General features: G+C 42.8%; 3 protein-coding genes across 8 annotated transcripts in view; 2 read left to right on the forward strand and 1 right to left on the reverse strand.

Annotated features, from left to right (window-relative positions):
- The window catches only part of LOC126998506 (uncharacterized), a 67,579-nt gene extending 57,555 nt beyond the window's left edge, over positions 1 to 10,024 (forward strand). For 3 of the 6 annotated variants that reach the window (XM_050860255.1, XM_050860254.1, XM_050860256.1), the window contains exons 2-4: positions 1,906 to 2,444; positions 6,265 to 6,363; positions 8,339 to 10,024. In XM_050860255.1, the coding sequence (XP_050716212.1) occupies positions 1,906 to 2,444; positions 6,265 to 6,363; positions 8,339 to 8,460 (760 nt within the window). In that variant the 3' untranslated portion in view covers positions 8,461 to 10,024. Of the gene's footprint in view, positions 1 to 1,573; positions 1,643 to 1,905; positions 2,445 to 6,264; positions 6,364 to 8,338 lie in introns of all 6 variants that reach the window. The other 3 variants (XM_050860252.1, XM_050860251.1, XM_050860257.1) reach the window with 2 other exon arrangements.
- Positions 10,025 to 12,019: 1,995 nt separating this feature from the next.
- LOC126998507 (uncharacterized) overlaps positions 12,020 to 16,857 on the forward strand; it is a 36,661-nt gene continuing 31,823 nt past the window's right edge. The window contains exon 1 of the mRNA XM_050860258.1: positions 12,020 to 12,542. The gene's annotated coding sequence lies outside the window, so the exon portion shown is untranslated. The remainder of the gene's footprint in view (positions 12,543 to 16,857) is intronic.
- On the reverse strand, positions 13,178 to 16,809 carry LOC126998510 (uncharacterized). The gene is made up of 5 exons (XM_050860261.1): positions 16,736 to 16,809; positions 15,864 to 15,891; positions 15,575 to 15,671; positions 14,935 to 15,302; positions 13,178 to 14,318 (listed from the first exon to the last, which is right to left on the reverse strand). Exons 1-5 carry the CDS (start codon positions 16,771 to 16,773, stop codon positions 13,914 to 13,916), a joined length of 936 nt encoding a protein of 311 aa, XP_050716218.1. The 5' UTR covers positions 16,774 to 16,809; the 3' UTR covers positions 13,178 to 13,913.

Genomic DNA, 16,857 nt, shown 5'->3' on the forward strand with positions numbered 1-16,857 from the left:
GTGGTGTGATGGGAGGGAGGGGGGTCTAGTGGGCCGCAGCGATGTTCTACTTTCAACACATGGTACATCATTGATTTGAATAGTTTATAAAAAATGTACGATACGTGACGTCTAATGAAACTTGAAATAGGTGATCGAGTAACATTATTCCCCCTTAGTCGCTGCAGCACTCCCAAATATTTGAATGGGAGGGAGTGGGCGTGGGAAGACCTTATGGTTGCAAGGACTGATCCGCAGCGTTAACATGGCGTTTGTAACACTGCACGAGTTCCAACATTACCGCACGCCAGTTTAATATGCAGCATCTCTCTCTCTCTCTCTCTCTCTCTCTCTCTCTTTTATTTTTGCCCGGTTACTGTCTATGCATCGAGCCGTTGAAACACAGGGCTCAGCGAGCAGGGAACACCCATTAGCACGCATAGTGCAAACACGACTGCAAATATTTGTTTTGAAGCGGACGGGCAGTATTTTCTACGTTGGTCTAATGCAACATTGTTTTTTCATATTCCACCATATGTAACGAGGCCTGAACAATCCCAGCGTTATTTGTGGAGGGAAGAGATAGGTTTTATGGCAGGTTTGTTCTGACGTCATGTACACAGCCTATTATTCGCTTCGTTGTTTCCTCCCTCCTTCAACCCAACCACCCACCTAGCAGCCGGCAGCTCCCTCGCGGTCAGGAAGTGCATGAGGTGGTTGACTGCTGCTGCTGCTGCTGACGCTGTGAACACGTCTCCACCGTTACAGAGGCGGCAGCGGCCCTCCCAACCCCTCCCTTCCGCCTTGCTCCTCCTACTGTTCAGACACGTACACCTAATATTGACTGTACCTGACTGTCTTGTGAGGAACGTACAGCTATATAAGTCTGTAGGAAGCATTTACTATCCTTAAAGTTAAACGATATCGATATATTTAGACGTGTACTTAACATCAGGCTGAGAATGTACTGTTTGTCGAGACGAGAGTGAGAGTTCAGCTGTGCACACGTGTTTTTGTTTCTGTGCATTCCAGCACGTACATACATTGAAACAGTATAGTAATGTTTGTAGTCTTCGTCATCGTGTAGATCTGCGTACTGTAGACTCGCAAGGCTCGCCAGAGAGGGACTGTACCTTATCGTTTGCAATTAACATTCTGTTGAGCCGTACGTGTGTACATTATGATACAAGGCATGTTTGTTTTTGTTGGGTGGTGGCGGGCGTTGGCTACACTGCGCCGCCTCCGGCCCTTCTAAGGCGAACAAGCAGCCTGTTCCAGCCTCATGTCCGTTTAGGGAGGAGGATTGCCTTGAAAAACTGATAAACGAATATCCTACTTCACTCATTTGGGTCAGACTGACTTAAATCTATGAGCGGCTTAGAGGGATGGTAGCAATAAGCGGGGTGGGTGGGCTGTCGCACGTGGGTAGCGGGCCCGGGCGTGGGCCAGGGGCGTTACCTCCGTCGGGGCAAGTAGGTGACGGGGTGTGGGTGGCAGATCACCTTTGGGCAAAATAAGGTCAGTAGGAATATACGCAGAAATTGTGCACGTTATTGCGTCGTGACCTGACCGCTGGCGTGACTGCGTCTTGCAGGGTCAACCATCCCCCCGGCGGAAAAATGAAACTCAACGCTGAGGTTGTTCCAGACAGCCGCACGGTGAGGCAAGTAGTGTGTGTGCGTGCTTGTGTGTGTGTGTGTGTGTGTGTGTGTGTGTGTGTGTGTGTGTGTGTGTGTGTGAGAGAGAGAGGACCAGCTTTGTATCCTTGAAAGGGAATCTCCTTTTAAGCCTTGACGTGTGTTAACAAAAATGTTACTGTTTGATCATCGTACCCAGTTGGCAACAGTAAAAGTAACTGGTTAGATAACTTGCTGTGACTAGTGAGGGAAAAAGGTACCTTTCTAATAAATGTCCTTTCCTCGGCAGGGTGCTGAAACCACCTGGCGGGGGATCATCCATCGTCTTCGAGGAGGACGAGAGCACGAAACCTGTGAAGAGCCGGCCTCAGCAGCAGGAACAGCAGTCTCCCCCGCCCCAGGCCTCGCCCGAACCCCCGATGGAACCTCCGAAGGAGGCCCCACCAGCCGAGAAGCAGCCGGAACAGCCCTTCCCTAAGCCTGAAATCAATGGTATGAGTACCCCAGACTGTATCAAAGAGGATGCTGCTTCCACCACGGTCAGTAACCCCACCCCCGCCGCCGCCACCACCAACGGTGAGCGCTCTCCTGCCCTCAACGGGCCATCTGCTGTGAACGGGTCGAGTACTACCAATGGGTGTATGAGCAGCGGCACAAGCAGTAGCATGTCCATGCACTCTGGCGGCACCCCGAAGCACCTCAACACACAGACCCGCATCTTCGGGGCCGAGCAGGGCGGCCTGACACCGCGACGTCGCCTGCGGGACCACGAGCGCAGCAACATCTTCGCCGGCGACGATGCCGCCTCCAACGGCACCCACCGACCAGGTGAGGCTCTTTAAATTCCCACAGCATCCTTCATAGCCACCCCAAGAATCCCATCTGACCCAGGTAATAGTGAGTCCTGTAAGCTTCACATAGATGAACCTAGAGATGTAAGAAGTAGTCAGGCATAGCTATTAGTAAATGAGATGTTTATATTAATTCATTTGATGTATTAATTTAGATTAACTTTAATGATAATTCATTTAAAATATACTACTGGAGACTATCCCTTTTTATCAATTGGACTATTAGAACTTTGTAGGATATTCACCAACAGGAAGGTTGTTCATGTGTACTACACTACAAATCCATTGTACCAAATATATTTCCCATCCCCACCCCTTTTGACTGATAGCACTCCTGTGTTAGTCATTCATGATAGCATTGAACATATCGTTTGCTTTGACGTGCAGAATTTTCTGCCGCATGAGGACTATCATATTGTACCCTCGTGGAAGAACAGATGTCGTTTTCCTGCTCTCACTATTGATAAAATTCCGTTATTACAGAATTCACAGGTTGGACACCTTGTTCATGTTGGTGCTGAAGTATTTTTAAGGGGCTTCTAAATATGTTTGCAGAGGGGTGAATTAATTTTGAATAGCAAGGCTAGTGGGGAAATTTCCTCTTGTAAGAGGAGGGAGAGTAGAGGGGCATGTGGAGATAATTCTACCTTGCCCAAACCTTTTGAGGAAGTTCAAAGATAGCATCATTGGACATAAACAAAAGAGCAAGCAAGGCATGTTCTTCCTTGTGAGTGGCTGGCTGTACAATCTTGCTGCCTCCTTTGTGCATCATAGGGTTATGCATGGCAGCAGTGACCTAATGATCAAGGGCAGTGAGGTGTAGGGGTTCTTAGGCATGATTGGTAGGGGCAGGAACTCTTGTGGTCACAACAGTCGTGCAACACATTTGTGAATAAACTGAAAACACTGGTCTGCCATAACAGAAAAAAAGTTATTGAATTCCTCTGTAATTAAATACAGAAATGTTTCTATCTGTTTAAAAAGTTTCTTGGAAAACATAAATTCATATCCATAAGTCATTTTGTAATATTTATACACGGGAGGAATGGATTGTCAGATTTTTAAAGGACATTAATTATTCTTTTGCAGTAAGTTGTATCAAATAATCATTTTGAGGTGTCCATTTTGCCAGTACAGTTACAGCATTGCCTGCTGTGGCCTATAGCCTTGTAGTAGGATGTTGTTTTTATCTTGCTAAAAGCATGCCTAGGCTTTGTCAATATTCCATTAACTAGCTGGGAGAGAGGAATGACTGACTGTACAGACTGCACTCTTCTTAGTGATATATTGAAGAAAATTTTATAATGTAATGTTAGACACTGCAATTTACACTTAGTACGGTCTCAGTAAGACAACAACCTAATAGCTTATTTGAGAAAGATGTATCACTAAGATATAGAATATAAGACTGATTCTTTCATCTTTCCCTCCCTCTACTCATGCTTCCTACTAACCCTGGTTGGCCTGGTGTATGAGCAGCCTGGCCTCTGCCTCTTTCAGTTGCACTAGTCATCTACCTCTCCTATAGTTGTCATGACATTTCTGTACTCATTCATGAACTACTAACCCTTTCCTCTCAGATGTTTCAAGCTAACAAGGCAAGGTAACTTTTTGAGTAAGCATTTTTAAAAGCAAAATGTATACATGTTCTACCTGAGTTTCTTAGTATGTTTGAAGAATTACATGCGACTTAGATGGAGTAAATCAGTACCTCTCTTATCCAGATCAGCAGCAACCACTTGGTGACAATGTTCTTTGATTTAACACAAACATGAAAAATAGATAGGTGTGTGAAATGTCTATATTACCCTATTATTTATTTTGTCACAGAACGAAATGTTTTTTCTTTGGGTTGTTAGTATACTGTTAAATATTAGCCTACAGTTTACAAGATCAATACTCTCCTTTAGACACCACAAATAGCTACTTTATTTATTTATTTATTTATTTATTTATTATTTATTTATTTTTTATTTTTTTCCCCAGAGTTTTCAAATGCTGCCCTTAATCATCCAGGAATCTCAGTTCACATATACTGCTAAGAATTTTGTACAGTTTTGAAGTGCTGTCTTTAATCCTCCCCAAATCTGTTCTCATATACTGGCAATAATCTGGTATACAATTTGTGATGAGGCAGAAGTTGATATATTAGTTAATTAAAACTGAAAATGGTGGGCTGTTCCTCTCAGACCAATGACTATTTTCTCTTTCAGTGTCATTTGTTGTGGAAGGGAAGTTCATTAATTCAGATGTAAGCTTTATGCAGGACTTGATTGCTTTCACAAGTAAATTATCTGGATAATATTGGTACTACTCTTAACACTTTTGCTGAATTCATTAATTCCTGCAAGCCTTTATCCTTATTTGTAAACAAAAGATTTGAAAGTTTACTGTTAACTTAATTGCAGGCATATTTTAAGTATTTTCTATTGCAGAAGCTTTATCTTGGATGTGAAGTGGTATACATACTTATATTTCTAAGCTTAAATCTGTAAGGATTTTTACATTTTGCTTTGGTCACATTTCTGAGAGTACTTAAATCCCTGGGCTAAGGCTATCCACTGAGCACAACTGTAGCCTTGAGAGCACCAGTGGCTGGCACGCATTAATTAAGGTGCTTTGTGTGTTCCTTCACCATCACTGTCGCCTCTTTTGGGCAGCCTCTCAGTCTGTTATCACTTGTTGAAAGGAACCCCTGTGTTGATCTACCTGGGACTTACCTTGCTTAACCTAAATTATATACATGTAATATACACAAAATATATACTTTGATACTAACCTTTTTACCCTAAATTTAGTATCATAAACATTTAGAAATTGAATGTTTTCAGTATACATATATACATTTCTTTCTGTCTCAGCTGACATTAGCTCCAGTAATCCCCCATTTTGCTTACCGACTGAGGGAGATTTATTACATCACCTTTCACACTCCCCAGAAATACATAAGAGGCTGGGAGCCAAAATGGCTTCAGCTAAAGACATGTTAGAGACTTTTTTAATTCTAGAAAGAGTAAAGCTGGGAAAGGAAAAAAATATCCTCTGAAAAGGTCCCGTTTTTGCACAGAGCCATGCAATGCATGCATCAATTATATGTGCATCCCCACCAACACTTGTAGTTGAAAAGCCTAAGAACAATGAATCTATTCTAGTAAAGGAATTCTTAATAACTGGAGGCTGCCTGATGGACTGCTATTACTGTAGTCTGTTGACCATGTCAGCAGCGGTGGTCTGTCTCACTAACACACTAATCTGAGCGACAAATACACACACTCAGTCCACCATCTGCAACACTCTGCACGCTAATTACAGAGTCTTGGAAGGCTTTGCAAGTAGTGTGGTAGCATGTCAATAAAAAGCTGGGATTGACGTGCCACCTTGATGACACTTGGACTAACTTTTTTCATCAATCAGTATCATTTTTCCTCAAATCAGATAAATGAGAAATTGAATAATCATGAAACTATCTGGAATGTTTCAACATAATTCATTGTACACTTGCTAAAACTTGTACCACGTTGTCACTGTCAAACACTAGGTAGAAGTTTTGTCATTCTGCTTGATGTGCAGTTCATATGTACCCTTTAAATGGAACTCTTAATCTGACATGAGTCTTAACTAAGAACTGTACATCCAGGTAGTATGCTCAACACCTCTAAAGTCCAGTGTCATAAAGCCTTCCTACACAAGTAGTGGTAGCAGCAGGGTGTTGTGGGTGCTGGCTGTGCAAGTGAAGATAGTGGGTTGAGGTGTTAACACTTCTGGGCTCTCTCTTGCCCCACCCTGCATGCATTCAGTCTTTCGGCGGCCAAGGAATCGGCGGGACCCAGTGACGGGGGTGGGGGTACTCTGCTGGGACCTCCATGCCCCCCGCTGTGCACCCAGCAAGTGGAAAGGTAACCCTAGATTGAGGTGGGAGGATGGAGGCCTCTAGGTGGGTGTATGCGGGTGATATGGCGTGCTAGGAGAGAAAGCTATTTGCAATGTAGTTGGGTGATAATGTTTTATATCTTAGTGGCATAAATAAATAGCACAGATGGAACACACTACAGTAGTTGAAGTTCCCCTGAGTGTTTTCTCTTTTAAGAAAGACCCTAAAATATACCAGGATGTGTGCATTGGTGGTAGAAAACTGAAAGGGACTCGGTCCCCAGTCTGAAACTCGTGTAACAGGAGTTACACTCCTTTTTGTTGTTTTTGACATTTAGTGAAAAAGAGGCCTCTGGTCTCAATCTGTCTCAATTAAGGATACATAAAATCTGGAAATTGTATGTACATGCCTTTTAATCAGGACATTTAATTAGAACCACTAAACTATTGTAACTGAATTTGGCCACATTATATCATTCACTGTATTGATTTTTTTCTACATTTGGACAGTATTCTTCAAAATAGGGTTTTTTTTCTATCAACAACTTCAAAGTTATTCTGTTTATAAGTATTTTTCATCATGTAATAAATCGAGATGAATGTCATCATATTTAAGGGTTTCAGGGGGTTAGGTTCAGGAGGCAGCCTTGGGTAACCAACAGGGAGGCCACAGAGCTGGGAAAGGTTTGTCAAATAAGATTCATTGAACAGCTTCAGCAGCCACAGTGCTGTATTCAGTGCACTTGCTGCATAAGCTTTTATAAGAGCTTAGTGGCAGTGAAGCTGTATTTAGTGCACTTATTTAACATCTTGACAAACCTGGGCATTGTTTTAGCCACTGCAGTTGCTTGAAGCTTCCTTGATTAACCCTATATGTTGTGTCGCAGGTCTAATTATTGGTGGCTGACATATGCATGCTTCGTACAGTGCACTCTGCAGAGACTCATGAACACACGGACACATACACTGACTGCATTTTTTTCCAACTTGAGCTTGTGGTGTTGATCTTTTCTGTAGCACTAATTATCTAACTTGGGCTTGTGGTGGTGGTGGTGTGGTGGCACTAGTGGTGGTGGCAGCATCACTTAATAGCTTTAAGCATTGATTTGCCCAGCTAACCTATTTGTGTAACCTCTCATTTACTCTAAAAAGACTAATGCTGTAATTTTTATGAAGGGTGATCAAGTACATATCGTCACAAAATTGGCTCAACGGTCACAGTTCAGGTTAAAAGATGTGTGCAGTTGTCAGTCAGGGACACTTGTAGCACCTACAAATTTTGTAGGTTTTCATTCCAGCAGATCCTCATATAGTCAGATGTTTGTCCTGCATTATAGTTTATTACTCCTAATCATGCAGCATGTAGTCTAATCATGCAGCATGTGATTTACCATTAAGTTCATACTCAGCTTGCCCTTACCATTTTATGTAACCGGATTCTTTTGTACACCAGGACTTTAGAAGAAGTGTAATTAAGTGACAGAGCAGGTGGTAGCAAGATTCAGATGTACACTTTAGTCTATTAGGAATTAATCACATCTTGGTATAATACAGTGGGACTTTACAATGTCTGAGGTGCTGATGATAATTATACCAGGTAGTGTGAAGGTTGTTAAAATGAAATCTAGATAACATCAAGATCTCACACTGAAAATCCATAAATTAATCTAATTGTTCCAATTTATTATTATTCTTGTGTTTTGTATCATACTAGGTCAGTACTCAATAGACAAGCAAGCAGACCGGAAAAATTTATCTTCATTCATTTTAAATGCCTCTAATAATTCTTGGCAACCCTAGTTGAGTTAGGATTTGTTTTTGAGAGCAAGTCTAATTATTATTAAAGAAAAAGTACCAGTAAATTCAATTCTTACCTTGGAAGATGCACAAATAAATTATTTCATGCCTGGTGAACACTTTGCATAGGCTGGATTATATTGAGAGCAAATAGACCTGTGAATCATTGCCAAGGTAACCCTAATGACTCTTTGGCATCTCCAGCTGATCTGAATGGCAGTCCACGCAACAGTGAGAGCACCCCCGAGCCCAAGACCCCTGAGTCGGTGCAGCAAGCCCCAAGGCAGCGCGTTCCCCCTGGTGGCTTCTCCACTAAGCTGTGGTAGTCCTCCTCATATGAACCCCTCCATCTACTTGTTCTCTTTTGCCTTTGTTTTGCTCCTCTTCCTGCCTGTTCCTCCACATCCACTTCTCTAATTGTATTCATACTTCAATTTCCTGTTTCTGCAATCCTGCAGCACTTCCACTAACCCTCTGTCTCTTTATCTCGGTATCAATCACAGCAATGAAGCCACGCAGCACTTAGTGGAGTGCTTAACATGTGACAGCCACAAAGAGAAAATCCATCAAAAAGTCTGTATTGTCAGTGTTCTTTTATATCGATGTCCTGTAAGTGTTTGTCCACGTCCAAACACACCCACACACATGGTTCTTTCTAAAGTTTTTATTCTTCTTTCTTCTCTCTTCATATTGTTTAGTGGTATGAGATGGAAGATCTTGAATACTATGAATTTGTTTTGGAAGTTTTCTTACATTGTGGTTTTAGTGTCATGTGATTGTGCAAGAAAAGTTGAGGGGATTTACTTTACTGCCATAACCTTTCTATGACACTTACTCCAGATATTTTGCAGTGCCACTTCTGTGCTGTCTATCAATCAATTTCTTGCTGTGAATCACCATGATGTATACTGCTATCATTTTTTAGAGACTTAACTATTAGCTTCCCCCGAACTGAGCAGTACCCTAGCCATGTATACCGTAACTGCTTAGTCTCGTTAGTATCTGGGTCAGCAGACAGCCAACCAGTAAGTCCCAGGGTGTGTTGTGAACATGTTGGTCTGTTTTTACCCTTAAATCCCATCCAACAAGCAAGGCCACATCTAAGTACCCCACAGAAAGCACACCATTGGAGGGTCGACCCACAGCACTCTCTCCTGAGCGATGAGGGTCCGAATGGGGGCCACACTTAATGTCCATTTAAGTTAGCTTTCAGTTGTGTCAAGAAGGTATTAGTATCCTGTTTAGCCATATTAAGATTGCTCAACTAAGTCTTGCTTTTGTTTCTTCCTTCCTTCGAGCCAGGTTAACCAAGGTCAGGGCCGGGTAGAGTATAAGGACATAAATTCTCACTCACTCATGCACCAAAAAGGAAGTAGTAACTCATAATCCATTCCATGTTATTGTTTAAGCTCCCTTCACCCCTCTCCTTAATCCTCTCAGAGACACGTGGCCAAATAAAAATGAAAATTCTCGGCAAAGCAAATGAAGGTGCCTGGTAGTCCATCCACATATCATTAGTGTCACCAGGAAGACTCTGAAGGAAACCAGAAAGTGTTCAGAGTCGCCTGCCCAACCCTAACACCACCCTATCACCCCTACTCCTGGCTGGCCATGTTTGCCAGCCAGGTGTGTGTAGTTTTTGTTTCAGGTGGGCACTGTTTTGCATCACTTTGTTTTCCTTGATGGTCTGGACAACATTCCAGCGACTGTGATAATTCTTGTGTTAAATAAGGAAGAGGGAGTGTGGCCGCATGAAAGATGGTTTAGTCAAGGTATATTATATATATAAGCACTGTTTGGAAAGTCCTACTACTGCTTGCTTAGAACTGGCCCTGTCTGGCTCTATAGTAAAGCCTCTTTGTATTAGTTTTAATAAATTAATCATCTGTATATTTGTGTTTTAATATATTTACATTGATTTATTCTTTACACACATATGCATACATTATAAATATGACTTGTAGGGTTTCTATTATTGAGTGTATAGAAAAAAATATGGTATTATTTATTGCTTTGTCTTTTATTACTATTACAATCATATAGGAAAAGTTGATACCCATGACAATTACTTTAATAACCCTGTAATTGTCTGTTATGGTTAGTTTATTACCATTACCTCATGTCTGGATATAACGGATGTGAGTAAGAATCCATTACTTCAGGACACCTGTAGTAAACCTTGTATCTGGACTGCTATCATAAGCAGCAGCTGCCTTTCCCAAGCAATTTCATTACTTTCTCTCCTGTGCCTCTAGTTTCCAATTTTGATGCAAATGTTCAATAGACTTATCAGTTTCATCACACCTTTGCTGAATGGGCCCCTTGTTTTTTTTTGTATCACTCATTTGTCAGCTTGTCACTTTTTGTTCATTTGTCTTCTCATGTGTGTGTGTTCTAGCCACTGCCATTACCTACTCTTGAATGGCTATTATTTAATTTACCATTTTCTGTTATCTTATCCATCAAAGTGATTTCTATTCTAGCACCAGTCTTTTTTAGTCAGTGTCCATGTCTCTGACCCTTAAGTTAGGACGAGGGGAACACTGCATTTGGAAACCCATTGCTCTAAGTATACCCTAGAGAGCCTCTCAATATGTTTGACTTGTTTCCTGAAAGCACTCCAGCCCAGTCTTATATATGCTTATCCTTATTTCCAGTTCTAGTGAGGAATTTATTGGTATTAGTTGTTTTAAGTATACATATTTATTTGATGTTTCTCAAGCTTCCTCTTGAATGATTATTTCTTCAGTTTGAGCATAATATTTTTTTTATAGAACTGATGTCTTATTCATCTTTAGCCCTACATGTTGATTTAACCCATTTAAGTACATATATCATAAAGGTCAACCAAATAGGTATATTGAATTGTAAAACTCAAACAACACTGCAGCACTGCCTCAGGGAGGCAGTGGCTGAGTGGTCAGTGTGTGGGCTCTGCATCCAGGAGGACCTGGGTTCGCATCCCGCCTGACAATCTTGGTCAACCCAAGTGGTTTGAAATTACCCACATGCTGTCCTGAAGACCACCTATCAACCTGGACTCGAGATTCCCTCTAAAAGAGGGTCAAAGATGAGCTCCAGAAGGCAGCATGAGCCAAGTAGGATGGTGCCACAATAAACACTTGCCAGCGAGATAACAGGCTGGGGTTAACCAGCAGGCCCCCGAGAAAGTCTACAAGCACCATAGGTGGAACGGAGGAAAAAAAAGGGCAGAAGGTAACTTGTGTATAAGAGAAGCCTTTAAGAAATCTGGTGAAAGGCTCTGATTAAATTGAGAGAAAGGGAGAAGAGAAGGTGTCTAGGAGTAAAGTATGTAGGTAGACAGGAAAGAGCATGTGAGGAGATAGGGTAGGCAAATAAAACTTTGCAGACACCAAAAAAAGAGAGTTTTCCCTGGGTGGCAGTCGGGTGACTGCCCTTTACTCCTTTTCATGCTATTGAAGGGCTGTTCATTGTCACCACCTTACCAGCAAGTTTTCTGATCTTTTTTCAATATATTTTTCCTTCTGTTTATGCAACTACTTGACCCACGTAACTCCAGCACCAGCCATTCGTTTCCTCCCTTGATAACTGATCCGTTACTTTTATTTGATTATTCTTTCACTGCATCATAGTAAATCATCATATGATCTTTGTTACCTTAAGTGTTGCAGGAATGGCATTCATTAACTCAGATCATTCTTCCATTAAAAATCTCTATGCATTAGATTACTTTTTGCTTTGCCTTTTGTTTGCTGGAAAGAAAAAATTTGGTTGTTACATAGGCTATGGTTATTCCTAGAATATGGCTGGAAGGAAAGTGGTCAAGAATAGATGGCAAATTTATTGAGTAGAGGACTGGACGACACTTGGTCAATCTAGAGCCAATGATGTGTCATCCCACCAGCTGCAGGCGTGGCACAACTGTTCAGGTGAATATAAATGTTGCCTGTACCGATGCTTACATGTCACGTCCATATCAGTGAGGAAATCAATACTCATTTGCTTGCAGTCTTTTATTTTGTGCATAAAAATATATTTTTATATTATATGAGGGGTGAGTACGGTTTGTAGGTATGTATATCACATTATTGCCCATTAGCATACAGCACGATCACAGGAATCCTGAAAACACGGAGGGAGTCATTGGTGGCCAGCGAGGGGTTTGAATTTCGCGCTCAGGTCACTCGCGACGTTTGCAAATGTGTGTCATTACAAAAGTAATGCGTATGAAGGAAGGTAAGTTGGAGAGAATAATATTTTTATACGTTAAACTAGTTAACCAGTTACAGTACATAATCTGGTGAGAGGAAGTGAGCTCAAAGAAATTCAGTCTGTCAGCTGTTTTATGGAGGAAAAGTTAACGTTTATTGCTGTGTAACGTTTGAGGAAGCCGTGCCCGCGGAACCCCGGCCCAGCCCTCCCTGCCGTAAGTGTTTCATTAGTCTCGTTCCTCAACAATAACAATTCTGTGCAGTTGTGTTGTGTGGAGACACATATGAGCTCCACCTTGGCAGGTACACAGGCAGTTGAGACCTGCCGCAGCCCGGCAGGTAGGCTGAACAAGTTTGGGAGGCCATAGCACCAAGGAGACGGTAGCAACAAATGTTTAAATGGGCACATCAAAGGGGTTGTTAGATGAATTCCATGCAGCAGTGTCATTGAAAATCTATCAAAAGAGGAATAAGACCCGGGGGGGTGGAACGCCATCCCCACCGAGGCCATGCAAGCACCCGAGAGCACTTCCCACACCAAGTTATGTAATAGAATGTTACTGACTCCTGTTATGTTTCTGCATGGCGTTAAAGATAATAGTTACACACAGAGCCATAGAATAGTATTCTACGCTCTGGTTACACACTGCCTCCAGGCACGTAGGGAAGTACACGTAACATCATTTTTATCATATTTATAGATAGGACGTCATCTTGGCAAGGCATTTATTCCGTATAGGTATTGTACTAACTGTAAACTCCCTGGGGACGTTCTTGCCTCGGTAGGGCGAGAGGGATTGAAACACGAGCAGTCATGCTAACCAATATCGTACTTAGGCATGAATGTAGGCTGGCAAAGAGTTAGCTTTAGATTTTCTCTAATAAAATCTCTCTCTCTCTCTCTCTCTCTCTCTCTCTCTCTCTCTCTCTCTCTCTCTCTCTCTCTCTCTCTCATGACTAATGTAGCCTATCTATGTTCATGGCCTACAACCAACGCGTGCGCGCGAAATGAAAGTAGGTATTATTTTGGCGATAAGGTTATTCATAATTAAGTACTTCGAATAATTATTAAGATTAGCTATAACGTGCAACGGGAAAGGACACATGTGTACACTTCGTTATAAACTTTGAACGTTTTCCTGTGACGTATGTAGCTGTGTTCAGTAAAGGCATGTTTGCGCTGTATATTCGCGTGGCTTTATTTGTGAGGAAAAGTTTAAAAGGCTCCAATATTAGGGTATGACTCACTTATTTCGTTGAAGGAAGTTGAGGGGTCGGAGGCGATATATATACAAGAAATAAAGGCAGTTATTGACCCCCCCCCTCTCTCTCTCTCTCTCTCTCTCTCTGAGTAGAAAATAGCAAAATTGAGTTCAGTTTTAGCGTTTTCTTGACCGATTTATAAACTTGTGTATGAAAGTTTGTTGTTTTTTATTAGTGTTGCTGTTGTTGTTTAGGAGTATATTGGGTATCGAAAACGTAGTCAAGTGATAATGATGACTTTGGGTGACGATGTGTGTGTGTGTGTGTGTGTATAGGAAAAACGACTAACCACCAAGACAACAACAAACCACAACACACGCAATTCAAAACCCCATATCAAAACCACCCATATCGAACCCGCCCATGTCAAGCCCATCATCCATGTCAAACCCACCACCCATGTCCATCTCTCCCATGTCGAACTCCCCGCCCACATCGTTCATGCCGCCCATCTCAAAGGGTTCGGCCATTTCCATCCCCGACAAATCCGGTCCGCCCTCGTCCAACAACCCTGGGTCAATCCCGTCCATGCCTCCGCCGTCGGGTATCATCTCCGCGTCGGGTTCAAGGCCACCACCAGCGTCAGGAGCTATGGGTTGGGCGTCTGTGTTCGCGGCGTCACCACCACCACCACCACCTTCACCGCCATTACCGCCGCCGTCTCCGCCAGCACCTCCGCCACTCTCCGCCGGGTCGTTGTTGTAGTAGTTGTTGGTGACGTTGGTTTCCTGTTGAGATGGTTTGGGAATGTAGATAACTTGTGGTGGTTGGTGGTAAAGGTTTAGTTCATTGCTGTTGTGTTATAGTTAATACCGTATGTGTCGTTTTTTTATATATTTTCTTTATTACTCATTAATATGGGACATGGGTTTAGCTGCATCATAGTACGAGTAGATATAGGTAGTGATCTTGCATTTCAGGTTTGAACCAATTATTATTTGTTTACGTGCATTGAAGGATATTCAGTCTAGAAAAGATGTTGGTCCAGGTATCCTTTGCCAGGGATAGGCTACTTGAAGCCCCTCGCTCCTCCAACGTACAGCATTCTTAGGCCCATATTCTCATTCATCTCGGGACTTAGACACCCACAGTTGATCAGGCTTTGCTGGAAGTAGTGGGTATTTCCATGGCTAGTTTTCTAGTTTTATGAGCCTTGTGATAGTTTGACAAGGCTTCTGCACCATGAATGTGGTAATAACTCATAAGAACCCAACTAATCTTCTTTGTGGCCTTTGGAAATATTAGTTTTGAAAGCCGAAAGCGTCTGAAAATACGTGCATTAAAATCAACCACTGCCGGGCTCACAACCTATGCAGCTGGGCAACCATCCACCCATCCACTCACCGTGTTATGGTATCCTCCACCGCGGAAACCATAGCCGCCGAGGCCCATGCCGACGGGGACACCAAAGCCGAATCCCATGCCCCAGCCGCCCATGCCCCAGCCCGTCATGGCCGCGCCCATCATCATGCCCCCAGCGAAGTCCCCCATACCGTTGTTTCCTCGGTCCATAATGATAGTGTTGGTACCGCCGCCGCCGCCGCCGCCGTAACCACCACCACCGCCATAACCTCCACCACCACCATAACCTCCACCGCCACCATAACCTCCACCACCACCATAACCTCCTCTGTAGCCTCCTCGTGGGTAGCCTCCGCCTCCTCTTCCAGCTCCAACGTATCCTCCTCCCCCTCCGCCGCCACCAGATATGTCTGAAGTTAAATGAAGGATTTTTATTGATTTGAAATGAGGTGTAAGGTGCTGATTTTATTCATTTGTGTTTTTTGTGTGTGTCAGTCATGAACTGTGCCACTATGTTTATTCTCATTGATTTTGTATTCTCTCTCTCTCTCTCTCTCTCTCTCTCTCTCTCTCTCTCTCTCTCTCTCTCTCTCTCTCTCTCTCTCTCTCTCTCTCTTTCAATTACTACTACTACTACTACTACTACTACTACTACTATTACTACTAACCTATATATACTTACTCTGAGGCGGTTGGGGAGGAGCCGAAGGAGAATAGGGGGGCGGGTCCCCTTTCTTTTCCCCTTCAGGGGGTGGCGGCGGTTGGGGGGGCGGGGGCAGCTGTGGAGAGGAAGGGTTGAGGTGCATAAAGTTATCTGGTACTTGTTGTTGTTGTTGTTCTCTGTTGTTCATTATTATTATTATTTTATTATTATTATTATTATTATTATTATTATTATTATTATTATTATTATTATTATTATTATTATTATTATTATTATTATATTGTTGTTGTTGTTGTTATTTACTTACCGTGTTGCTAATGGCTGTCATCCACTGGCTGTTAAGGCATGAAAAAGAAAGAGTGGATCATTTTTTTGTGTGTGTGTGTATATGTCCTTTGACCTACCTTTTTCTTAAATGTTCTTAATTCATATGCTTATACGTACATCTTAACAAAACTAAATTTGCATTCACATTGATAAGGTGTTGCAAATATCCTTTACTCCTTATTTCTTTTCCCTTCGTATTCCCACCACCACCACCACGTGAACGAATATGCGGGGAACATTTTGGAGCAGCGAGGAGCATTTGGGTCTTCCTCTAACGGGCTCTGTCATCCCTCTTTTTCCTCCATTATCCTCTCGCACGCCTTACTATCTAAATAACCCCTTCTTCCCCTTCTACTTTCTCCTCCAAGTCTCCTTTTTCTCCATCATTCCTTCTTATTCCTTCCTATCTAGTCCCTTCTTCCCCTTCCTCTATCCCTCCCCCTCCCCCTAATCCTCTTTCTTCATCATTCCTTCTCATATCTAATCCCTTCTTCCCTTTCCTCTTCCCCCCTCCCTCTTCTCTTTCCTCATTCCTTCTCATTCCTTCCTATCTAATCCCTTCTTTCCTTTCCTCTTCCCCTCCCCCTCCCCCTAATCCTCTTTCTTCATCATTCCTTCTCATATCTAATCCCTTCTTCCCTTTCCTTTTCCCCCCTACCTCTCTTTCTCATTCCTTCTCATTACTTCCTATCTAATCCCTTCTTCCCCTTCCTCTTCCCTCTCCCCCCTCCCCTTCCTCCTCTTTCTTCATCATTCCTTCTCATATCTAATCCCTTCTTCCCTTTCCTCTTCCCCCTCCCCTCCTCTTCCATCCCCTCCTCCACCACCCACCACACCACCATGAGGCTGCACTTGAGGTCGTCCATGTTCTTGGCGAGGAACCAGTGCATCTTGTCCTTGGTCTTGTTGCCAAAGACTGCCAGCGTGTTGGGTCCTGTCCTTGGGTAGATCAGGGCCCTGGCACGTGCAAGCAG

Source organism: Eriocheir sinensis, chromosome 14 (genome assembly GCF_024679095.1).
Source record: "Eriocheir sinensis breed Jianghai 21 chromosome 14, ASM2467909v1, whole genome shotgun sequence".
Classification (NCBI taxonomy): Eukaryota; Metazoa; Arthropoda; class Malacostraca; order Decapoda; family Varunidae; genus Eriocheir; species Eriocheir sinensis.